At 31.0% G+C, this 26444-nt stretch overlaps 2 protein-coding genes across 2 annotated transcripts; both read left to right on the forward strand.

Moving 5' to 3' along the window:
• The first annotated feature begins 4132 nt into the window (after positions 1 to 4132).
• LOC135931992 (cytochrome c oxidase subunit 5A, mitochondrial-like) lies at positions 4133 to 5631 on the forward strand. The gene is made up of 4 exons (XM_065469318.1): positions 4133 to 4272; positions 4311 to 4432; positions 5249 to 5353; positions 5401 to 5631. Exons 1-4 carry the CDS (start codon positions 4188 to 4190, stop codon positions 5545 to 5547), a joined length of 459 nt encoding a protein of 152 aa, XP_065325390.1. The 5' UTR covers positions 4133 to 4187; the 3' UTR covers positions 5548 to 5631.
• Positions 5632 to 10425: 4794 nt separating this feature from the next.
• On the forward strand, positions 10426 to 10758 carry LOC135928590 (DNA-binding protein HEXBP-like). Its single transcript, XM_065465049.1, has one exon. The coding sequence runs from the start codon at positions 10426 to 10428 to the stop codon at positions 10756 to 10758; it is 333 nt and encodes a 110-aa protein (XP_065321121.1).
• The last annotated feature ends 15686 nt before the right edge of the window (positions 10759 to 26444 follow it).

The following is a 26444-nucleotide window of genomic DNA, read 5'->3' on the forward strand; positions in this document are numbered from 1 at the left end:
GCGCCCGAAAAGGAAGGAAGCGCCCACCACCAGGGGCAAGAAAAGGAAATAGCGATGATAACAATAGCCCTAATCTATTTCTTCCCTCTACGCTACACACTAACCCCCCCCCCCAATACCCAAAGGCCCTTATTAGGGCCACCTAATACCCAACAGCCCTTTTTAGGGCTACCTACGTATGAATCCATGGGGAGCATACTACCGGACAACGGCTCACCTGTCCGAAGAGGAGACACAGTTCAGTTCCCAGATTGGCTAAAAAGGGTAAATATTTACCTTAAGGAACTGAGGCATCAGCTGTTTTCTCCTGATGAAGGTATTAGCTCAGACGACGAAAATAACAATAATCATCCTTCCCCATCAGTCCCTGAGCAAATACCCGCCAATCATCCTGCTGGATCGAACTCCGATCTCCCATCGTTTCGTTCCGAAGATTCAGGAATCCCCGAATAGTGGGTACCGAATACATCCACCGTAACTTGAGAATCCAGCAGTGACAGCAATCTCGAAGCAACATCTATCATCTCCGGACTTGAAGACGCAATCTTCAGCGATGGAGGCGATTCTGGTATGCCCCAGGTAGGGTCGACGGCGATTCCCAACCTCCCAGGAATCCTCAATGGAATTACTGGAGTGAATTCCCATGCGACTTTTACAGATGAACAACTAAGAGATAGCCCACAGCTTGATATCAGCAGGGCAAGGCTGACTCCCGGCCCGTTAATGTCAAACTTCACCAGACGCGTTGCCGCCCGTGGCTTTAGACCCAGACTAGATCCCTTAAAAATTAACAATAATGAAGGACACTACTTCACACATAGGAATAGCCACGCAATCTCGGAACGATATTATCAAATCGTCCAACAGATGATCGCCGCCGATATCGTTATAGAAACCGACAGCAATCAAATATGTTCGCCTCTATACGTTATCCCCAAGGCAAACGGCACGCCCAGAGTCATCAGTGACTTTTCCGAGACATCTAAGAATTTCCTCCACTACCCATTCAAACTGAAATCCATCCCGTTGATGTCCGTTAAACTAAACGAAGCAAAATACGCTTGCAAAATAGATATCAAATCGGCGTTCTTTTCAATACCACTAGCCGAACAAGTGCGCAAGTTCTTCGGATTCAAAATACACGGAACATACTACGCATATAAGGTACTTCCAATGGGTGCATCGTTTAGCCCATACTGTCTCCAATCTATCATCCTAGACGCATGTGCAAAAACTATAAGACGGGCTAATTACAACGTCTACCTGGATGACATACTAATATACGGGGATAATGAAAACGATGTTAAGTGGTCAACTAGATCGCTCAGATGCATCCTGGAAGGATGGGGTTTAGAAATATCCCAGGAGAAGTCCGTCTTAGACCCCACACCGTTCATAACATACCTAGGAGTCCCCATCAACCTGGAGTCCAAAACGCTTAACGCCGATAATACAACCAGGAGGAGACTAACCAGATGTTTGTCCATTTTCAGAAGACACTCGTACCAGCATCTAGAAATAGGGCGTATCCTGGCTGCTAAAGTGTTAGGGGTGGTGAACCACTTTGCATACACAATTACCGGTATGTCCAGGCTATTTTCACCGTACTACATCACCCTAATGGAAGGTCAGCTAGCACCGCTAGTCGACACCTACCTAGCATTCAGGAAAGCAGAAGTAATAATAACTGCAATGGAACGCCCCCTGAAGATTCGCTATACGGCTACTAACCCAGTCTATACCGACGCTTCAGATTCACACATTGGTATACCCTTCTGGGGCTACCAGGATATGTCCGTCTCCTACACAGAAGCCGCTCTCTTACTCAACGTACCAACACATGCTATACAGCATATCAACGCTAAGGAAGTACTAGCAGTAGGAATCGGAACACTCCTAGCCATTAACAAGGATGGACAAGTACCAATCATCTATACCGACTCCACGGTAGCGTACTATTCATTACGAAAAGGAGGTTCTAGATCACCATCATTGGAAATAGTCATAACAAGCATACTATTCAAACTAGAACTCCAAGATTTCACCGCACTCTCACAGAACATTCGATGGATGCCTACGGACGAAAATCCAGCAGATGAGCCATCAAGATTATGGGTCGGCGACACAAGCAACAGAGACCTCTTTGAAGGATCACCCCTCACAGGAAATCTGATGCTACACGATGAAGAAACCTCCCTGTTTGGATACGATTCAACGGTGAGCACCCCATCATTAATATCAAACCTATCCTTGGGTTCAACGACAATCACTGCGAACCTAGAACAACTGAGTATACATAGCTCAGACCTATAAAACAAGGCAAACAACCTCAAATCAAAACAAAATACAATAATGAACACAAATAGAACGATTCATCCGCGCATATTTATTTGTATAAATATATTATTATTTAGTGTTTATAACCATTTTTGATTATTTTCGTATATATCTTGTATTGGTAAATTCGTACCACAAATTATTCAAGATATTTTATATACTTTGTTTTGATTTAAGAAATAAAAGCCTTGGGATGCTAAAGCCATAAAGGCTAAGGCATCCGACTGTATCCACATTCCCCAGGTAGGGGAAATGTTACCAGGATACGAGTCGATGATTCAATTAAAAATATTTGGCCAAAATCGTATTGAAAATATGATAGATTCGATGCGCAAAATATCAATTCGAACAGCATAATTCTAAAGTCAAATCAAATAGAGAAATATTGAAAATATTGATCAACTCTATATGTTTTCTTGGAATTCAGGAGCTCGTATTCCGTGGTGATGATGAATCTTCTAATTCAGTAAAGGAAATTATATTGTATTAATTTATGCTCGCAGAAAAAAATTTACTATTGAAACATTTTAGAAATAGTGCAGTTTTTATTGGACTATCATGCAATATTCAAAATGATTTGATTAATTCTATTTCATATGTCTTACACCAAAAAATATTAAATTCGTCGAATGGTTAGATATTAGTAAATTCCAAATAATCAATTCCCCAAAATCTTTATTAGATAATTTGAACGACACTTTTATTCTCAATTTTTCGACTTACACAAGCTGGAAACCGAATTAAAGGTAGTATTTCGGGATGTTGAATTTAGAAAGAAAAAGAATGTTAATGAAATACTTGAATGTTTAATATGCACCAATTTGATGAAAAAAGAGTTTTTTAAATTATGCAAAATCATCTTAACTTTGGCTTTAACAACAGCAAGTGCAGAACGGAGTTTTTCATCTTTAAAGAGAATCAAATCTTATTGCAGAAACAGGATGAGCCAAAATCGATTATCGAATCTATCTTTGATTTCGATTGAAAAAAAAATTATTAAAAAAATTAAAATCTAGCGATAACTTTTATAATGCAGTACTTGATCATTTTACTCAAAAAAAAGACGAATACCACTTATTTATAAATATTAATGTTTTTATGGTTTGAGTTTGACTAAAATATAAAATATTTATTGCTTCCCTAGTAGTAAACTTGACGCTTCGTCACTGATATATTCATATATATATTTCAACAATATCAATAATAACTATATATGTATAATTTCCACATTACTACACCCACAACACTTGGTAATTTTGGATATGAAGCTATCGCGTTTTATAATCCATAGGAAGAAAGTTCTTAAATCCGACTATCCTATAGAATACTGATATATCTGTGCTAGAATATTGGCTTATAAATTTGCAGATCAAAATTTTTATCAATTTATGGTTCTATGCAGATTTCATAAAACCTTTTTTATAAAATTTATATCTCATATTTTTTTTACTATTGTTTTTAAATTGTATTTTAATATAGTTTTTATTTATGTTATGTTATATAATTTTATATAAATTAAATATATTATTTAAAAACAAGTAAAAGTTTAAAATTGAACATTATTTTCTTCTTTTTATATATTATTTCTATTGCATATTAATTTTTTTTAAAAATGGTTTAATTTAGAAATTAAATTCAATAGTAATGATATCAAAGTACAAAAAATATTTTTAAAAAGGTGACTCGTATTATCCCAGAGTGGAGTGAATGCTTAAAAAAATTGCACCAGCAGATTTATTTTTAAAAAAAGAAGATAATAAATCGATTCTTCCAAATCATATGGTTTTCTGTTTATATGCCATTTTAGCTTTTTTTAAAAAAGATTTCGACCTAAAAACGATATATAATAAATGCTTCGTAGCCTTTTCCAGAAATCAATCCTATTGCCATGCTTGATTAAAGGACAGAATTCCTTTGTTAAGCCAAGGAAATTTTGTTTTATATATTTAGTTTATTAATTTAATTATTATTAGTTATTAGTAAATATTCCACTCATGTTTTGACTGATGAAGAATTTGATGAAAAATATATAAGTTATTTTAGCAAACCTAATATTGACAACTGGGAAATAAGACATGGAATCAATGATATCATTGTAAAATTATATTGCCAATTATTGTTTTTATGGGTTTTTATATAATATTCTGTTAGCAATTTATAATATGCCTAATTATTTTTAATCATGGTAAGAGTTTTATGGAGGATTAAAATTAATTTTATTTTTTACATTATTCTCTCATCACAATTGGTCTTAACATGAATAGAACATTTTAATATCTAAAAATCTATTAAAATGTTACAAAATGATTAAAATTAGAAATCTACCTGATCTAATTTTTTTTATTAGTATTGGACTGGCTCAAACTTTTTAAAAAAATTACCCTGCTAAGATTATAAATTTAATTATTTAAATGTATTATATTTAACATTTGAATAAATATAATTAATAAATAGTATCCAATATTTTATTGACATCTGTTCCAAAATATTTAACCAGTCAAAAAAATCTAAATAATCCTTTTAAAATCAATCTTACAACTTTAAACATTTATTTCTTGCATTTTGTTATAGATTATAACTAGATCATGAAAATTTTAAATGGGTTCTGGTTTCTACCAATTAAATATTTTTTAATGTACAAATTTTTTTTATATTTAATCACCTTAAGGGATGATATATTATTTTCAGATGAGAGCCAAATTTTATATTTTCCTGCTTTTACTTTTTAGAATTCCTAATCCTATAAACAGTATAAAAAAAATTAAAATATTCTCAGTTTTGAACTCTTTCTTTATGTTTAAAATTTTAGTTTCCCTGAGAAACTTTAAATCGAGATATGACTGTATAATAGGATTTTCTTGATTTATAAATCCCTTTAGATTTTTTATAATTCGATAAAATTATTTTTTAGCACTCAGATGTAATACCAGAACCAAAAGTATTAATAGCTATACTTAAAGCATGTAGAAGATTAAACGATTATGCTCTAACTACTAGAATTTTAGAAGCAGTCAAAGTAATTCATGAAAGTTTTAACTTGTTTTTAATATTTCATTTATATAGTACAAATGTGGCAGAAAAGTGGATGAAATTTATTTGTATCTAATACAAGAAATAAGACCCACAATTGATGAATTAGGAATTAGTACACCAGAAGAATTAGGATTTGATAAACCTGAGTTTCTAGTGGAAGAGCCTCAATATCAATAAAATTGTATTAATATATCTTTTTTTGCTTGATTTGTAGTTATGATTTATACATTAATATAATTTATTAAACTTACTACTGGATTATACCCTTGTTTTCTAATTTTATGTTACTGCATTAATGATTATTCTTATTACTAATGAAAATAGCCATTTTAATAAATAGAGCACAATGATAAGATATCTAAAAAATGAACAGATTTACATTCAAAAATAAACAACATCGTTTTTCAAATATATAATATTTTGATTAAAAATTTAATATATTTTTTTCAGTTGTTTATCTAAGAATGACTCCATTTTATATCGTAACTTATAAGGCCATCGAATTATAAACTAGTGGCCATGGTTTGATCCTAATCAAGAATGTTTGTAATTGTTTTTTGCTTTTCTGGAATTTTTGGTCATATTGCATGCTTTTCCCTAAATTTAAGTTATTTGTTGTATTTTGTGTCGTTGGAGTGACAGAATCATGGAGAATTTTATATGATCTAAGGTTCCTTACATATGAAATCGATAAAATGAGATAAAATAGTATTAGCTGCAAATTATTTAATTGACTTAGGAACACTGGATTTAATACCCCTTTTCTTAATTATAAGACCTTTACTTTTATTTTTCAAAATAATAGTTTAAGTTTGGGGTTCAATTCCCCAATATTTAACTTTTTTTGAAATCCATTTCTTTCTATGTTATTCAAGATTTTCTAAGACGACATATTACTAGATGTTTTATTATAATGTTGTGATATATAAAGTCATGAGTAATTTAAAATGTACATTTAGCTAAGAGAAATCGACAATAATAATAAAAACATATCAACATATAATTAGTAAAGCACAACTGAATGAAGTGTTCAGGTGGGGTAATAGGGAAGGGGGTGGTAGTGGGCTATGCTTGTTTTGTGGTTTCGATCAATGTTTATTCAAAGATGGTAAATCTTACTTGAAGATTTTCTAAGTCTTCAGGGAGCCAATTATGCTCGGTTTGTTGGCGGGGTACAGTTCCCTCTAACCACATTTAAATCTATAGGGTTTCCCTACTAACCTGCTATGTTATCTTCCGAGGTAGTCTTTGCTTACAGTAAAGGTTGGATAGTAAGGTTTTTTTGTAATAAGAAATATAGCATCATATTAAATTAATATATTTATATAAGTAGTATTGTTAAACGGCTTTGGTCGCTTTTTAAGACGACTAACTCATTATATTCGCCAAAAATATTAACTAAGCCTAGAAATTTTGCTCATAGGTGTCAAATAGGTTTGGACATTATTAGCGAAATCTCAAGGCTTATGGAGTAATATTTTAGATATCTTGATTTAGCTGTTTTTAAAATCGGCGAAATCGAGCAACATTACTAAATTCAAGCTTGTAATACGCAAAATTATAAAGTAATTAGATAGAGGTCTGCGGCCCGAGATTTTTGCATAGCCCAGCAAGTTAAATTTTTTATCCGGCCGGTTAAAATTTCTTTAGAGTTTACCCTTCCCGAACTTTACGAAATGTCAAGTCCTAAAGGGGTTGTTATACTTTCCATTTTTTGTAATAGAATAAATATTTGTCTATAGGTAGACGAAAAATGAGCTGGAATCTTTCATAATATCGATAAATGCCCAAGAAATAGTCTTTCTCTCATAACATTACAATCTTTTACATTCGAAAAAAGATCGTTTGTTTTTGTAAATTTTTTTATAGATTTTATAAATAAGGATCTTATTTTATAAAAATTTTTTATAGATTTTATAAATAAGGATCTTATTTTATAAAATTTTTTTATAGATTTTATAAATAAGGTTCTTATTTTATAAAATTTTCTCATTAATCAGATCAAAGGATTTACCTTTATATAATAAATGAACCAAATTAACTAAAAAAGGTGTAAAAATCTAAGAATAAAATATTACCGATTCTACAATAAAATGATACTAACTTTGTTAATTAAAATAAGGCATAATTAAGAAGGAATGCAAAAAAAAATCATTTTCAAAATATTTTTGTCAAGAAGGGTAAGATTTTTTGTTTTATTATTTGTCAAATCATAGGATTAAAAATAAATTTGTAATTTTGATGAATCATCGCTATATAAATTAATATTGTATTTGGATGAGTCATCATTGATTTAGAAATAAATTTATTTTATTTTATTATTAATAAATATATATTTATTTTTGTGAATCTATAAAAGACAAAAAAAAAGGGGGAAAATTATATAATTGGAATTTATTTTTATATTTTTTTTTTGGAATTTTATATTTGGAATTTTGGATTGTAAATTATATTTTTTTTTGACGCGTCTTTAAAAGTGGAAATAAATTAAATATATTTTAATTGAAGAATAATAAAGAGTTACCGCATTAAAAATCTAATTTATTGGGATATAAAATATTTGGGTGTATAAACATAAAAGTGGCACCCCAGACGTCGTGTACGGGAAAATATATTTTTATTTGGAATAACGTGGGAAAACTAATTAGTAGAAAAAGCGTTGTATATACGGAATAACGTTGAATATAGGAAAAACGTTGTATATACGGAATAACGTTGAAAATAAAAAAAGCGTTGTATATACGGAATAACGTTGAAAATAAGAAAAACGTTGTATATACGGAATAACGTTGAAAATAAAAAAAGCGTTGTATATACGGAATAACGTTGAATATAGGAAAAACGTTGTATATACGGAATAACGTTGAAAATAAAAAAAGCGTTGTATATACTGAATAACGTTGAAAATAAGAAAAACGTTGTATATACGGAATAACGTTGCAAATAAAAAAAGCGTTGTATATACGGAATAACGTTGAAAATAAGAAAAACGTTGTATATACGGAATAACGTTGAAAATAAAAAAAGCGTTGTATATACGGAATAACGTTGCAAATAAAAAAAGCGTTGTATATACGGAATAACGTTGAAAATAAGAAAAACGTTGTATATACGGAATAACGTTGAAAATAAAAAAAGCGTTGTATATACGGAATAACGTTGCAAATAAAAAAAGCGTTGTATACACGGAATAACGTTGCAAATAAAAAAGCGTTGTATATACGGAATAACGTTGAAAATAAGAAAAACGTTGTATATACGGAATAACGTTGAAAATAAAAAAAGCGTTGTATATACGGAATAACGTTGAATATAGGAAAAACGTTGTATATACGGAATAACGTTGAAAATAAAAAAAGCGTTGTATATACTGAATAACGTTGAAAATAAGAAAAACGTTGTATATACGGAATAACGTTGCAAATAAAAAAAGCGTTGTATATACGGAATAACGTTGAAAATAAGAAAAACGTTGTATATACGGAATAACGTTGAAAATAAAAAAAGCGTTGTATATACGGAATAACGTTGCAAATAAAAAAAGCGTTGTATATATGGAATAACGTTGAAAATAAGAAAAACGTTGTATATACGGAATAACGTTGAAAATAAAAAAAGCGTTGTATATACGGAATAACGTTGCAAATAAAAAAAGCGTTGTATACACGGAATAACGTTGAAAATAAGAAAAATGTTGTATATACGGAATAACGTTGAAAATAAAAAAAGCGTTGTATATACGGAATAACGTTGAAAATAAGAAAAACGTTGTATATACGGAATAACGTTGGAAATAAAAAAAGCGTTGTATATACGGAATAACGTTGAAAATAAGAAAAACGTTGTATATACGGAATAACGTTGAAAATAAAAAAAGCGTTGTATATACGGAATAACGTTGCAAATAAAAAAAAGCGTTGTATATACGGAATAACGTTGAAAATAAGAAAAACGTTGTATATACGGAATAACGTTGAAAATAAGAAAAACGTTGTATATACGGAATAACGTTGCAAATAAAAAAAGCGTTGTATATACGGAATAACGTTGAAAATAAAAAAAGCGTTGTATATACGGAATAACGTTGAAAATAAGAAAAACGTTGTATATACGGAATAACGTTGCAAATAAAAACAGCGTTGTATATACGGAATAACGTTGAAAATAAGAAAAACGTTGTATATACGGAATAACGTTGAAAATAAAAAAAGCGTTGTATATACGGAATAACGTTGAATATAAGAAAGACATTGTATATACGGAATAACGTTGAAAATAGGAAAAGCGTTGTATATACGGAATAACGTTGAAACCTAATTGATATGGAAAGCGTTGAAGGATTGTGGAACACGTTTTTTTTAAAAGTACACAGAGTGGCCAAATTACACGTAAATTCTGTCCATTTTTGCCAAAAAAAATTTTTTAAAAAAAACTCTTATCGTACGAAAGTACTGCCCAAATTTTACAAGTTGTGAATCTGTTACAAAATTTGCCCAAATTGTTGTCATATCTTTAAACTTATTAACTGTAGATGTACATGTGCATCATTGGATTGTTTACACTCTTAATAATATCTTCTCTGTTGACATTGCATAACCAAAATTTTTATTTTGAAATTGATCATAAACTTTTAATAGAGTGATGATGAAGAGTTTAAAATTTGTAAAATACTGGAAAATACAGTATAATATTTTTGGGGCATTGATTATACTAGTAATATGGATGTGTAGCTTAATATGAGGAAGAAGGATGAGGAGAAGTCAAAGTGTGAGAATAAAGGGGCAGACACTGACAATAGAAGGACATAATAGAGAAGAAGATGTTATGGGAAAGGTAACATGGTTCCCGGTGCAGGAGTTAATTAATGGGTGGACGGATAGCGAATTAGATGAATTAACTTATAGGCCTGAAAGGAGAGATTCATATACTAATCAGAGATTGGGGACATATAGGGGATCTATATAAAATTCTCAAGGAAGGAAAGGAGAAATGAGACCCAACTTTGATTCTAGAGTAAGGGGGAGAATGAATTAAAATTGCGGAAGACAGGGACATATGGTCAGGGATTGTCGGGAAGCAAAGTGTTTCGAATGCGGAAAATTTGGACATATATCCCCTTATTGTCCGGGTAAACAAGAGAAATTACGATGTGCCAGTTGTGGAAGATTTGGTCATAATAAAGAAGAATGTAATACGGGGAATTATAACACCAGATGGGGATTTCCACAACGAGGAACGGGACAAAGTACTTCAACTGCGCGATCTATTGAAAGAGCCAGAGTGGAGGGGCTGAGGGTACCTAGGATGCAAGGAGTTGGAGAGCAAACCGCTGAATGTTTTAGATGTCGGGAACAGGGACATGTAGCGAGAGATTGCAGTAATTGCTGACTATATGATAGTAAAAAAATAGCGACTCAGGTCAAGGCGTGCCGAGTATTAAGAGCCGGGGAGGTGTGTTCACGAGGAAAAATAAATGTACATGATGCAGGAGGAGATAATACATGATCCTTGTCCGAGGATCATGATAGATTTTAATGGGAATATGGTACCTATGCTTTTTGATACTGGGGCGGCTATTTCAGTGATGAGTTATGCTAGGTATAGGAGTATTTGGCCTGAGGAAATGATAACAAATGAGGGTTTGAGAATACGGCAGTTCGATGGGTCACAAGTGGCAGTAATGGGAAGAGTTGAAATAGAGGTGATGAGGGAAGGGGAGATGGAAATATTAGATTTATGGATCATTAATAGGAGGGTAGAAGCGATGCTGGGATGGGACTGGATCACACGAATTGGTCCATGGTATAGTTTTTGGGGAGTATTTTCATGGTGGGGGATATTTGTGCCCATGACTAGTGAGGATATATATTATGAGAGGGAGGTCGATGAAAATTTGGGAATATTGCCGGGAATAGAGAGTATTTTTTATCGGGAAAGAAATGGGGTTGAGGAACAAAGAGGAGAGATGAGGAGGGACGTGCGAAGTAGGGCTGTAGGGGTCAGAGAGGAGGAGGTAAGGAGAGATAATGTGAGTAGAGACTTTGGGGAGAATGGGAGGGAAAGAGGAGGAAGGAATAATTATATGAGAGGAATCAGGGCAAATAAATCTAAGGGGGAAATAGGAGCGAATAATTATTATTCTAAGGGGGAAACAGGGGCGAATAATTATAATTCTAAGGGGGAAATAGGGGCGAATAATTATAATTCTAACGGGGAAATAGGGGCGAACAATCATAATTCTAAGGGGGAAATAGGGGCGAATAATTATAATTCTAAGGGGGAAACAGGGGCGAATAATTATAATTCTAAGGGGGAAATAGGGGCGAAGAATTATAGGATAGAAATCGAGGCGGATAGTCATAGGGAAGCGGAGAGGGGTTATCGGGAAGGATTAGGGAAGTCGATTTATAATGGTCGTGAGAGGGAAGAAGAGAAGAAATGGGAGTGGACCGATATTCAGGATACTGTCGATCGAGCAATAATATATGGGAAAACAAGAGACGAGGAAATCGAGTCGCAGGAGGTGATGGAAAGGGAGAATCAGAAGAATGATCGAGAGTTTAGCAGTGAGGAATTAGAAGATGAATTGATCCGGGTGCAAGACGGAATACGGAGATTGGTGGATGTTTATCAAGAGATCTTTGATGAGGAGTTGGGCTGTCTGAAAGATTATGAAGTGGATATCAAATTAAAGGAGGGATGTGTACCGAAATTTTGCACGTTGCGGCGAGTACCATTTGAGTGGAGGAAGGAAGTGGAAGTTGAATTGGAGCAATGGGTACAAAAGGGCATCGTATGTGCTGTGGATTATAGTGAATGGGCGACTCCGTTGGTTCCCGTGAAGAGAGCCAATGGCCAACTCCGTTTATGTGCGGATTTTCGAGGGACGCTAAATCCCTGGGTAGTAGAGGTCAAGTATCCGTTACCCAGAATTGAAGAAATATTGGTCAATTTAAAGGGGAGTATATATTTTTCGAAAGTGGATTTTTCCAATGCATACTTACAGTTACGGGTGAGGCCGGAGGTAAGGAAATTATTGACTATTACGACCCCAAAAGGGTTATTTGCATTTTGTAGATTGCCGTTTGGATTGAGTGTATCCGCTCCTATCTTTCAGCGCACTATGGCGGTCGTTTTTCAAGGAATGGAAGGGGCAGCGTCTACATGACAGGATTTTCACTGGATGCAAACCCCCTTCAAAAATCTTGGCCTACCCCCCTAAAAAATTTTCGCCGCCTTCGGCGGTGATGTTTTTTTATTATTATTTTTACCTATTTATTTATTGATACTCTTTTAAAATAATTTATAAAGGATAACTTAAATTAATCTATCTCTACTACCAACTATCGATATTTTGTGAATATAAAGAATTTATTTTTTAGATAATAAATTTAATTAAAACCTCCATTATTTACAATGAATTAATTATTATGGCATTATGAGCTTGCTGAAATATCTAAACCTTTTAAATTATATTTAAAAGGATAGTTTATTTGGAAAACAATGTGTATGATTGTTTGCAATATATAGATTTGGTCGATGAATTGTATTATAATAATACTATAATAGTATTAATTTTTACAGCAATAAATTTTGTCTTATTTCATCTCAAAATTTAATAGATAACCCCCTAAAAAAATTTATCGTACCCCCATTAGCAGCTTACCCCCTACCCCCTCAAAAAAAATAGGATGCAAACTGTTCCTACCCCTCCCGCTCATGTAGACGCTGGGAAGAGGTATTCTATTACATGGATGATGTACTGGTGATGGGTAGAACTCCTGAGCAACACGAACAAAGATTGGAAGAGGTGTTCCGGAGGATCAAAGAAAAAGGTTTGCGAGCGAGTGCCGAAAAAAGTGTGTTAGGGGTGAAGGAGGTCGTATATTTGGGGCACAAAATTACGGGAAGGGAGGTGCGACCATTGGATAAAAATATGACCGGAATTACAAATATGTTGAGGCCTAGTAATAAATTAGAAGTCCAGGCATTTTTGGGAATGATGAATTACTATCACCGAATTGTCGAGGGATTCGCTCAGATCGCAGCGCCATTGTATACTCTGTTAAAAAAGGGAGAAAGATTTGACTGGAAAGAGGAGCAAGAGAATGCGTTTGAGGAATTGAAGTCTAGAATTGGAAGGGAACCCATTCTCATGTGCTTTAACAATGACCTGGGAGTGTTACTGGCCGTAGACGCGTCGACCAAGGGAGTAGGTGGGGCGTTATTGCATTATGGGGATGAAATAGAAAGACCGGTTTTATTCTTCTCGAGGATATTTAGGGCGGCGGAGACAAGGTATTCAGTGATCGAAAAAGAGGCGTTGGCGGTAATATTCGGATTGACCAAATGTAGGGAGTATCTGATTGGGCGTAGGTTTGTTATTTATACCGATCACAAACCTTTGGTGCATCTGTTCAGGAAAGATAACAAAGAGCTCATGTTGTCGCCAAGACTCCAACGATGGCTTTTGCTGGTAGGGAGCTTTGACGTACAGTTGAAATATCGGCGGGGAAGAGAAAATTATTTACCCGATATTCTGTCAAGATGTGGGGCGGGCGAAGAGGGAGATGAAGGTAAATTGAAAGAGATAGAGGAATCGAAGGAGCAGGGATTAATTAGAACGATGGTCAAAATAACCAAAGGAGGACCGGTAACGTGGGAGGAATTGAAAGGGGCCACCTTGAAAGATCCGGAATTGACCCGAGTCAAGGCATGCATAAAAGGGCGCAGATCTTGGCGAGACGGAGATAAATCTTACAAGTACATAGAAAAGGAATTAGCGATAGTAGATGACTGCGTGGTACGGGGGAATCGGTGTATAGTACCGTTCAGATTACGGGATGCGGTGTTGAAGATGATTCATGCCGGACATCAGGGCGTTGAGAAAATGAAACAGTGGGGTCGGGAGTATGTATGGTGGCCCGGAATGAATAAAGAAATTGAGGATATAACCAGAGGCTGTGAGATGTGTAATTTGTGGGCCCCGATGCCTCGCAGAGACAAGAAAAGTGTATGGCCCATGGCTACACGACCCTGGGAGCGCATACATGTTGATTTCTTCGACTTCGAAAACAAAATATATATTCTAGTGGTAGACGCTTTTTCCAAGTGGGTAGAATACGAGGAAGTGAGAGGATTGACAACTCAGGTTGTGGTAAAGATGCTGAAAAATCTGTGGGCTCGATTCGGAGTAGCTAAGATAATAGTTTCGGATGGAGGACCGACCTTCATAAGTGGACAATTCAAGTCTTTTTGTGCGAAAATAGGGCGAGACGCCACCATATCATCCGAGCTCGAACGGTCAAGCGGAACGAATGGTGTCGATTGTCAAAAATTGGTTAAGAAAATCAAAGTATGCAGGTGGGGAAATTTGGGTAGCAGTAGCTTATTACAACAACTGTCGAAAGGGAGAGGAACAATCTCCGGCAGAAAGGTTTTTGGGGAGACGAACCAGAATATTACTGGATTTATTAAAACGGGACACGAATCAAGAAGTGGAAGAGGAGAAAATTGAGATGTTGGAATTCATAGTGGGTCAAACCGTGTGGGCTAGAGTATATGGAACTACCAGGAAATGGGAATCCGGGAGGATCGTGGAAAACATTGGGAACAAGTTAAGTCTAGTAAGGTTCGCCGATGGAAGAGAGGGAGTACGACATCGGGATCAGTTGAAAAGAGGTGTGGAGCCCGGAAGATTTTGATCGGGGGTATGAAGTTAGGCGATATATTATCGAAAATGAGTGAAAAGAAATACATGTATAAAAGAATTTGAAATTTAAAAGGAAGATTTAATAGGTATCGGGATATAATATATTTTATGGTGCTCAAGTTGGGCAGGGAAATAATTGCTCTATTATAGCGCTCAATATATGCGTGCAATGGAATGGGTATCCCAAAAGAAGCCCGAAATAAGTACTGGAGCTTTTATAATGTCTCAGTAGAATAATAATTATTATATGGAAAAATATCTGGGAAAACATTTATCGGAAAGGAAGATTTAATAGATATCGGGATGTAATGTATTTTATAGTGCTCAAGTTGGGCGGGGAAATAATTGCTCTATTATAGCGCTCAATATATACCTGCAATGGAATAGGTATCCTGGAAGAAGCCCGGAATAAATTTGGGAAATCGTTATCTGCAGGGAGATTTAATAGGTATCGGGATGTAATATATTTTATAGTGCTCAATTTGGGCAGGGAAAATATGTTCTATGTTAACGCGCAATATATACCAAGCTGTGAAAATAACGCCGTCTAATAGCGTGTTAAAAAAAAGAAGAAGATAAATTTATAAATGGGCTCATTAAAGGAGATGAGTTGGGGAAGCAGGTGGAAAAAGTTATAATAAAAAAATAAAATAAAGATAAAAATTTGCGAAGAAAGGAATGGAAGATTTAAAAATTAAAGACAACGGAATAGTTGGCAAAATCGATCAATTAAAAAGAATTTTTGTTATGAAGTAATTATAGGCCGAGATCATAAATTATTAAATTATCGGTAATGTGTTAAAGATTGGAGGAAAATGTTTGAGATTTGAAAATGTCATTGCCAAGTAAAGAAAAAAAAGAATGATGTGGTAAAGGCCAAGATCATAAATTACAAAATTATTTAGAATGTGTCAAAGATTTGGGAAAAATGTTCGAAATTCGGGAATGTCAGTGCCAAGTTTAAAAAAAGGGGGAATGACTTAATAATCGTGGGTATATATGGGAGAAGTAATAAAAAAAATTTTTGTTTGCGAGTATTCACTTTAGAATTAGTTTGAAAGAAAATAAAATAATATTTCTTTTTATTTCGTAATTTATTCTCGTAATTACTGGAAATTTTATTGGTGGAGAAAAACTGATACAAATATCCGAATTCTTAAAGATGGCGATAAATAAAATATGGTATATTGGGGATACAGTGATCCAGCGAATAATTCGGCCTCGAACTAATTTTGAACGCAGGACGGCAAGAAGAACATCTTCCCGGCAGCCATTGGAGGATCCACGGAGATGCTTCAGATGTCAACAAAGGGACCATGTACGGAGTAGGTGCCCACTGGATAGTCGAAACGGAAATGAAGAAACGGAGTACCGGGTACCATCTCCTATCAGATTGGTAGCCGCGGCGGAGATGCGACCGGTAGCCGAGATTGTGGGCCAGAGGGCAGATATCCTACGACAAATGGAGGGAGAGCTAGCAGACCCAATTCCGCTATCTCTAGGCGAGATGCAATGGCCCGTGGTGGACATTTCGGAAGAAACCTAGGGGGGAAATCAGTTGGTGGATGCCTATCCCATGAACTCATAGACCGGGACCTGGATGGAATATTCAGCAGAGAGGTGGGAGATATATTGAATTTCCTCATAACGGATGAGGAACTGGAGGGGATTCTAGGAGAGAGCGATGAGGGGGACTTGGGCTCATTATAAAAAGGGGCGTGTCAAGAAGGGTAAGATTTTTATTAATGATCAAATTATTCTGTTTTATTATTTGTCAAATCATAGGATTAAAAATAAATTTGTAATTTTGATGAATCATCGCTATATAAATTAATATTGTATTTGGATGAGTCATCATTGTTTTAGAAATTAATTTATTTTATTTTATTATTAATAAATATATATTTATTTTTGTGAATCTATAAAAGACAAAAAAAAAAGGAAAAATTATATAATTGGAATTTATTTTTATATTTTTTTTTGGAATTTTATATTTGGAATGTTGGATTGTAAATTATATTTTTTTTTGACGCGTCTTTAAAAGTGGAAATAAATTAAATATATTTTAATTGAAGATTAATAAAGAGTTACCGCATTAAAGAATCTAATTTATTGGGATATAAAATATTTGGGTGTATAAACATAAAAATTTTCCAAAATTTTTAAATTTCTCCCGCAATTAAAATAAATTTTAAAACGGGTCGATTTGTACTATTTTAAACGCAATTTGTACCATTAACGCAGGTATTGACCGCTAAAATTTCAGCGCCGAAATAAAAATTCTTTAAAATAAGCTTAAAAAATCCCCCTAAAAATAAATAGAGCGCCCTTTCTCCTTCCTAATGGTAAAGGTGATTTAAAATAACTTATCTTTTAAAAAAAAATTTTATGATTTTTTATATTTTTGGCTCCAAATTTCAAACGGTCATTATTTGAAAAATGCTAATGGTATAAATCGAGTTTAAAACGATAAAAGAGAGAAGATAACCATATATTAAGCCAAGTTCACACTATACTTTAAATTTAAAGCTTGATTTTAGAAAAATTCATAGAAAATAAATATATATTTACAGCATCATAAAAGAAAAGGTTAGTACAAAACTTCCAATAGATAAATCATCAAAAATCCAATGCGGGGCCACCTTCACGAACCTGATTAATTTTATAGAAAAATAGTTTATTTGCTAAAATATTCATAAAAAATTCAATTAAATATACTTTATTTCAAATATCGTTTTTTGTTATTTTTGTTTCCCTCTTTTTAATTTCCAAATTTGCTACTTGCTTGTTAGTATTGCTGCATTCTGCTTGCAATTTTTATTAATAAATACTAGTGCTGTAAACTTTACTACAAAAAAAGAAACGCGTTACCCTCACTCGTTACCTTTAAAAAAGCAAGGCGCGTTACTGACTATTGCTAAAAGTAACGGGTTACTCGTTACTTAAAAAATTAAATATTATAAAAATAAATAATTCATTTTTTTCAGAGACCTGCAGAGGTACCATTTGCACGGCCCGGCCCGGTTTTAAATTTTTTAGGCCCGGCCCGGATATTTTTTAAAAAAATTTTTTACGGCCCGGCCCGGATTTAAAAATTTCAGGCCCGGCTCGGAATTTTTTAAAATTATATTCGACCTGGTATATACAAAAAGTCACCTATGAGGTATTTTACCATATTTTTCAGCGAGTATTATCGCTTATTATTTAAAAAATGCATGTAAAAAGCTAATATTTTGAGAATATTATATTGAATTTATAAAAATTATAAAACTGTTATTTATAAAAATGGATATTTTGAGCATATACTATATTTTATATTGCATTTATAAAAAATAAAACTAATATTCATAAAAATGGTAATAATATTTGTCATATACTATATTTTATATTACATTTAAAAAAAATAAAACTAATATTTAATTTATAAAAATGGAAAATATTTTGAGAATATAATATATTGTATTTAATTTACTATTTAATTTATAAAATAAAAATAAATCGCTATTTAAAAAAATGCATGTATAATAAATAGTATTTTGAAAATATAATCTAATTGCACAATATTAATATAATTTATTTTATAATATAAATTTTTAACAAAAGAAGATAATTGTATTATATAATATTGTAAAAAAAAATAATGAAAAATGTTGGATTAAAAACTTTCATGACTCAAGGTAAATATAATAAATGCAAAATATTTGACAGTTTGCAAAGTAAAAAACCAGCATGATTGACGAAACCCTATACTCAAGAAAGATATTAAAAATTCACAAATTATCATGAAGAAAGAGAAGCATATCTACCTTTTCAGGTTGAAGATTACTTCTTCTTTCTTCAAGAATTCTCCCAGTAGTGGAAAAATTCCGCTCACAGCTTGCACTTAAAGCAGGAATTGCCAATTTTGCTAAAATTGGAAATTCGCTTTGATGAGCCGCCCACCACTCTAACAAATTATCCACCTTAAATGTTTCATCTATTATTTATGTAATTATAATATTCATCATCGGGTATTGACATATTACCAGAATTACCATCGCCCCATTTGTCATAAAACGATTCAGTTTGTTTAACAACAGTCGTAATTTGACTGGTCGATGGTATTTCATTTACTTCCTGAGCCTCTTGTAATTTAATATAATCTTTTATATAGTTTTCCGTCATTTTGCGATCTGTCCCTGACTACATACGTAATTGCTTGAATTTGGGACAGAGAAAAAGAGAAATAAAATGATACTTGTGTTTATATTAAGTAAAATCAATTTTATTTCTCCTTTTTGTTTTGAAAGGTATTACAAACTTTAAGAAGTGATATTCCTTTATTTGATTGTTTTGGTAAAATATATTCTAAAAATTTAGATATGAATTATAAAAAAATATATTAATAATACTTGAATATTGGGGCTTATTTAAGATATTCCTTTATTTGATTGTTTTGGTAAAATATGTTGTAAAAATTTAGATATGAATTATAAAAAAATATATTAATACTTTGAATAAATTTGCAGGAAATTAATAATTAGATCGATCTGTGGGTTGTTAGGTAGTGTTAACCATCACCCAATATTATATTAATCATAACTATAATATAATATAATCTTATAACTATTAACTCATAATGTAAAAATTTTTATAAAAAATATTAAGGCCCGACCCGGATATATTAAAAAAAAAAATTTTTAGGCCCGGCCCGGATATGTTTAAAAAAATTTTTTTTAGGCCCGGCCCGTGTATATTTAAAAAATTTTAAATACGGCCCTCTGATTTTTTTCCTACAATATATAATATAAAAACTATACAAAAAGAATATATAATAAGATAAGATCGTTTTATAAAAATAAATATTCATATTGATAAATATATTATAAATAAAATTATACAAAAATAATATATATATGTCGTATTGGGATATGGAATCATGTGGGATTCGGAATCCCCACGTTTTATTCGGGATCTTTTAAAAAATATTCCAAATCCCCATGTTTAAAAAATAAAATATTATAATTACTTTTTCTTCTCTTTTTTTTTGCGGCTGGCACCATATAATTAAAAGATCAAAATAAGGGATTTAAAAAGAGAATTTAAAAAAAAGTAAATAGTATAAAATTAAGGCATATAATAAATGAAAAGGGATGAGGTTGACTTTTTTGTTTTAAAAAATATTAACAAATATATTTATAAAAAATCCGAATTATTGCAACAATTATTCAATGCAATATGGCATTTCGTTGAACATTTAAGCAAGGACCCGAACCGTTATTTATAACGGTTCAGCTTGGTTACGGTTCAGTATATAAAAAATTATAATGGTTTATTTTTCTGGATGTATATTGAGTTAGCCGTTTTTAAAAATCAATTATGAATAAGGAAAAATTCTATGTATCTTTAGGTTGAACCAAATAAGGTCAGACTCATTTAGAGATTGTTAAAACTATTATAACAACGAACAAATTTTCAATTGTGATTATCAAAATGTTTTTAAAAAAAAGGCTAAGGACCAATATATATTTTTATTTAGTAATTTTATATATTTTTATATAGTTGTTTTAATATTTTAGTGTTTTATCATTTTTTTTTAAATTATACCAATATCAATATTATCAAAATAAAATTTAAAAAAATAAAACAAATAACAATGGCAATAATTTGAAGTTTTGGAAGCAGGAAAATTTATTTCCTTTTTTGAGAAAATTAGAGAGTAAAATTTTGTCAGCCCTGGCAAATTCGGCTTCTAGTGAAAGGTTATTTTCTGTAGCCAATCACCTATTAGAGGAAAGGCGTACACAATTGAAATAAAAAAAATAGACATTCTTCTTTTTCTAAGTAAGAATTTGGATTTATAATATGTATTTATTTTTTGTTATTATGGATTATATGTAAAAATAAATAGAATAAATTCAAAAAAGTGTAAAAAATTATAGCATTAAAGTTTTGAAAAATTTAAAAACACCGTGAATTTTCGGACGTGAAACAAAATATTGCTTTTCGTGAGTGGGCGGGTCGGGTCGAAAATTTTTTAGTGGTAAGCGTGAATGGGCGTGAATATTTTCATTGTCATATTTATTTTTTTACATTTAATTTATATTAAAACCATTTTTTCGAGTATTTAATGATTTATTAATGCATACATATTAAATATCTCTAAAAAATAAAATTTTCTGGTGCCAGCCAAGCGGCAAAAAAATATAATTTAATTGTTTTTTTAAAAAAAAAGATTCCGATTCCCCTCAAATATATTTTTTTTAAATTTATTTTTGTTATAAATATCTGTAACCGAACCGATATAATTATTTTTTTAAGGAGTAAAAGGAACCTTTATAAAAAACGGATAAACAGGTTCAGTTTTTATATTTTAGAAATGGAAATAATTTGAATATCCAGAATTATATAAACGTACTCTTATAGTACTGGCGGTTCCCGCAACACAAGTTTCTGTAGAAAGGGCTTTTTCGGGGCTAAAATTTGTGTTATGGTCACAACGAACAAAAAGGAATCCATTTATACATGAAAATATATTACTTATAAGTTCAAATAATATATTTAAAAATGAGTTATTTTTAATCTTATATATTTTTTTTATATATAATTCTTAGATGCTTATAATAAAAATAAATTAGAAGATGGTGTTGCTTCAATAAAAATAATGAACCTTTATAAACCTTTATAATTAGCTGAACCGAACCTTTATAAATTTCTTCTCAAGAACCGTAACCAAAACGTAGCCATTATAATTTCTTATATACTGAACCGTAACCAAACCGAACCGTTATAAATAACGGTTCGGGTCCCTGTATAACGGTTCAGTGGTCCCTGCTTTAATGTTCAACGAAATGCCATATTGCATTGAATAATTGTTGCAATAATTCGGATTTTTTATAAATATATTTGTTAATATTTTTTAAAACAAAAAAGTCTTAACCTCATCCCTTTTCATTCATTATATGCCTTAATTTTATATTATTTATTTTTTTTAAATTCTTTTAAATCCCTTATTATGGCCTTTTAATTATATGGTGCCAGCTGCAAAAAAAGAGAAGAAAAAGTAATATATTTTAATATTTTTTAAAACAAAAATGTCTTAACCTCATCCTTTTCATTTATTATATGCCTTAATTTTATACTATTTACTTTTTTTTAAATTTACTTTTTAAATCCCTTATTTTGGCCATTTAATTATATGGTGCCAGCCACAAAACAAGAGAAGTAAAAAAATTTTTTCATGGGAATTCGGAATATTTTTTAAATATTTTAGAAAAAGATCCCGAAGAAAACGTGGGGATTCCGAATCCCACATGATTCCATATCCCAATACGGATAATCTTCACAATCTTCATTCATTTTCTCATCAAAATTTTTTTTTACCTTTATCAGAAAATATGGTATGTGTGTTGGATAAAGGAATTAAGTCTGCTCCTTTTTTTATCAAGATCTTTTCTCTTGGAAATAAGTTCTAGCATTCTTTCTTTGTTGACCTCTAATTTTATCCAGGGTTAATCCAATCTAAAGAGCGGGTGAATTATTGCGGTTAGTAAATATTCATTTTTATAGATGTGTTTAAATATATTGAAAATAAAAGATACAAAATATAAATTGTAATCAATAGTGAACTGTATACCTTTTATCTATGCCTTTCAGGATTAAATTAATAAGCGACTTACAAAACTTGAAATTATTTAAAGCCATTTTTTAAAGCTTTAATATTATAATAATTAACATGGGAGTAGATATCCCAAATGCCTTTTTTCTTCGCTATTTAAAATTGAAAGAGCCGTAGCAATCGGTTCCATAATCTATAAAATCATATATATGTTCAATGTGTTATTTTAGGCAATGTGTTACGGTGGTAGGCAGGGTGAATTAATTATTTAGGCAATGTACACATTGCCTCGTTTTTTTAGGCAATATATTTTATTTACAAATTAATAAATTTATTATTTATTTGAAAGATTAATTTATTATTTATTTGATATTAATTTAATATTTATTTGAGAGGAATTTATTATTTATATAATTTATAGATTTTATTAGATATATTTTTTAAATAATATTTTTAAGATTGTCAATGTTTTTATTGTTTTTTTAAACATAATTTTTAAATTATTTTTTATATATTAATTTTTTAGGTACTTTTTTTCTGATACATCTTTTGATCGTAAATATTTTTATATATTAATTTTTTACGTATTTTTTTCCTGGTACATCTTTTGATAGTAAATATTTATGAATATATTTTTTTAAAGGATTTTTAATATATTAATCTGAAATAATTTATTTTAATTTGTTATATTATTATTTTTAATAAATTTTTAGATTGATAATTGTTTTAAACATTATTTTTTAAATAATTTTTATATATTAATTTTTTAGGATAATCTTTGATGTACATTTTTTCTGATATATCTTTTGATTGCTATTTTTAGGTAAAAATATGTTTTGTAAACATGTTATATTAAAATTTGAGTAAAGATGTACCATAGAAAAGTGACAATTGTTATAATCGTTATTTTTGAACTTTTTTAAAGAAAATGGGTAAAAATATATATTGTAAACATGTTAAATTAAAATTTCCATAAAGATGTATCATAGAAAAGTGACAATTGTCATAATCTATATTTTTGAAGTTTTTTGAGTAGTTTTAAAGCAAATGGGTAAAAATATATATTGTAAACAAGTTCAATTAAAATTTCAGTGAAGATGTACCATAGAAAAGTGACAATGCTCATAATCTAAATTTTTGACTTTTTTTAAAGTAAATAGGCAAAAATATATATTGTAAACAAGTTAAATTAAAATTTCAGTGAAGATGTACCATAGAAAAGTGACAATTGTCATAATCGTTATTTTTGAACTTTTTTCTTAAAGCAAATGTGTAAAAATATATATTGAAAACAAGTTAAATTAAAATTTCATTAGAAAAGTGACAATTGTCATGATTTATATTTTTAAACTTTTTTGAATTTTTTTAAAGCAAATGGGTAAAAATATATATTGTAAACAAGTTAAATTAAAATTTCAGTGAGGATGTACCATAAAAAAAGACAATTGTCATAATCTATATATTTTTTAACTTTTTTGAATTTTTTTAAAGCAAATGGGTAAAAATATATATTGCAAACATGTTAAATTAAAATTTCAGTGAAGATGTACCATAGAAAAGTGACAATTGTCATAATCTATATTTTTGAACTTTTTTATAATTTTTTAAAGCAAATGGGTAAAAATATATATTGTAAACAAGTTAAATTAAAATTTCAGTGAAGATGTACCATAGAAAAGTGACAATTGTCATAATCTATATTTTTGAACTTTTTGAGTTTTTTTAAAATAAATTGGTAAAAATATATTGTAAACATGTTAAATTTAAACACAATTCCTAAATTCCCTTTTAATTTTTATAATCAAAATTAATAATGAGTTATTTTCCTACAAATCATAAAAATTTCGGTGTATGATTGTAATAATGACTTAAAATAATAAAAAATTCCACAATTATAATTAAACTTTACTCTTCACAGCAGTCGGAAATATTTTTTAACATAATGTATAATAGCTCGCAGATGTATAATTAAAGCATTTTTTAAATTAATTTACTATTTATAAAATGTTTACTGCTAAATATATTGAAATAAAAAATCCATCGGTTATTTTATATATCAACTAATTATAATATCTTTGACACAGGCGCGTACGCAGGAATTTGGTCTGGGGGGGGGGGGGGGAATAATAAAATTTTTTAAGAAATATTATTGTTATTTAAAAATATCAAGCATAAATTTATTAGGACTAATAACTATTTCTAATACACAATTTTAAATTAATGTGAATTATAAAAAAATTATCTGTAAAGAATCACTTAAATGACTTAAAATAGAAATTTGAATTTTTTGAGCCTATACAAAAAAGGTTTCTTAGGAATGATTGCATTTTGTATGTTATACATTTACAATGTAAAATTCAATCTACGTTGTGATTGAGCTAATTTTTCAATTATCTCATCCTTGCTTGTCAAATGCTTATGAATATTCAAAAGATCCAAACCTTTCAATCTACTTTCAGATGTTGTACAACTTGGTATGTTTTTCAGAGACCTGCAGGCCCGGCCCCCGGGCCGGACAGTATTTTAATTTTTTTAAATATACCCGGGCCGGGCCCGAATTTTTTTTAAAAAAACACCCAGGCCGGGCCTAAATTATTATAAAAAAACACCCAATCCGGGCTGTATTTTTTAAAATAGCCTATATTTGAAATCGTTATTATTAGCTATAAAAATAAAAAATAAATATAATTTATTTTAAAAAAATCTGGGCTGGGCCTGAAAATTTTATTTTAAAAAAGCCGGGCCGGGCCGGGCCTGAAATTTTTTTAAAAATAGCCGAGTCGGGCCTAAAAATTTTTTTAAATAAATACGGGCCGGGCCTGAAAGTTTTTTTAAAAAAACCTAGGCCGGGCCGTAAAAAATCTTTAAAAAAAATCCGGGCCGTGCCCTGCAAATGGTACTTCTGCAGGCCTCTGTTATTCTTCTTAAAAAAGAGAATGTTCTCTCATTAGTTTACTAATGGGAGGAGTTTATAAACCTTTTTAATACATTTGGAATTTAATCTAAAATGTTTTGAAATATTGCAGAGCATCCTATAGCATTTTTTAGGACTATATCAACCATAGTTAATCTTATAAACATAGTTATTCAGCTAGTAAGGCATCATAAGATACTTTAACATCTTCATAATAAAAATCTAACAAATATTTTTTTTTTATCACCATCTAAAAAAGGTTGGGAAGGCTTTTGTGGAAGTAATATTTGCAGATGTAAGTGCTGCATGATGAATTAAAAATTCATTTATTTGGGTTATAAATGTATCTGTATTTAAGATATACTCTTCTACTTATCCTATATTAATGTTTTAACGATGAGCCTTCCTTGCTACAAGTCGAGGGAGACAAATATTAAACACGTATAGCTCTGCTTTTGGCTCAACAATAAAATATGAAATTCTTCATCAACATTAGCCCTAATTTCCTTGAGTTCTGATCTCTCCCTATTCTCATCTTCTTAACCAAGTCAATGTCATGTTTTTGAAAAGTAATACTTAAAATAGTTGTATAATTAAATAATACATTCTAATGAGAAATAAAATTTGGAATAAGCATTGAATCCAATAATTTTCTTGCTTCTGAAGAAATATTTCTTTCAGGCCATTGTGATATTTCAGTAATAGCAAATAATTGGCTCTTCTAACTCCTTAAAAGCTGTTACTGCTTGATGGCAGAGACTCTATCTCGTTGGACAATGTTGCAATTTCTTTTTCTCTGTTGGACAAGAAGTTTCAGAAATAACTATTTGACTAGAAATTTGAAAATGGTA

The sequence above is a fragment of the Gordionus sp. m RMFG-2023 genome, chromosome 1 (assembly GCF_954871325.1).
Source record: "Gordionus sp. m RMFG-2023 chromosome 1, tfGorSpeb1-WG-v2, whole genome shotgun sequence".
Lineage (NCBI taxonomy): Eukaryota > Metazoa > Nematomorpha > Gordioida > Chordodea > Parachordodidae > Gordionus > Gordionus sp. m RMFG-2023.

Bases quoted from the DNA above. Each gene is read 5' to 3' on its own strand.
- LOC135931992 (XM_065469318.1), top strand. From the start codon at position 4,188: ATGCTTCGTAGCCTTTTCCAGAAATCAATCCTATTGCCATGCTTGATT. The intron at 4,433-5,248 runs GTAAAATTATAT...ATTATTTTTTAG, and splicing joins ATGGAATCAATGATATCATT to CACTCAGATGTAATACCAGA. The intron at 5,354-5,400 runs GTAATTCATGAA...TCATTTATATAG, and splicing joins GAATTTTAGAAGCAGTCAAA to TACAAATGTGGCAGAAAAGT.
- LOC135928590 (XM_065465049.1), top strand. From the start codon at position 10,426: ATGGTCAGGGATTGTCGGGAAGCAAAGTGTTTCGAATGCGGAAAATTT.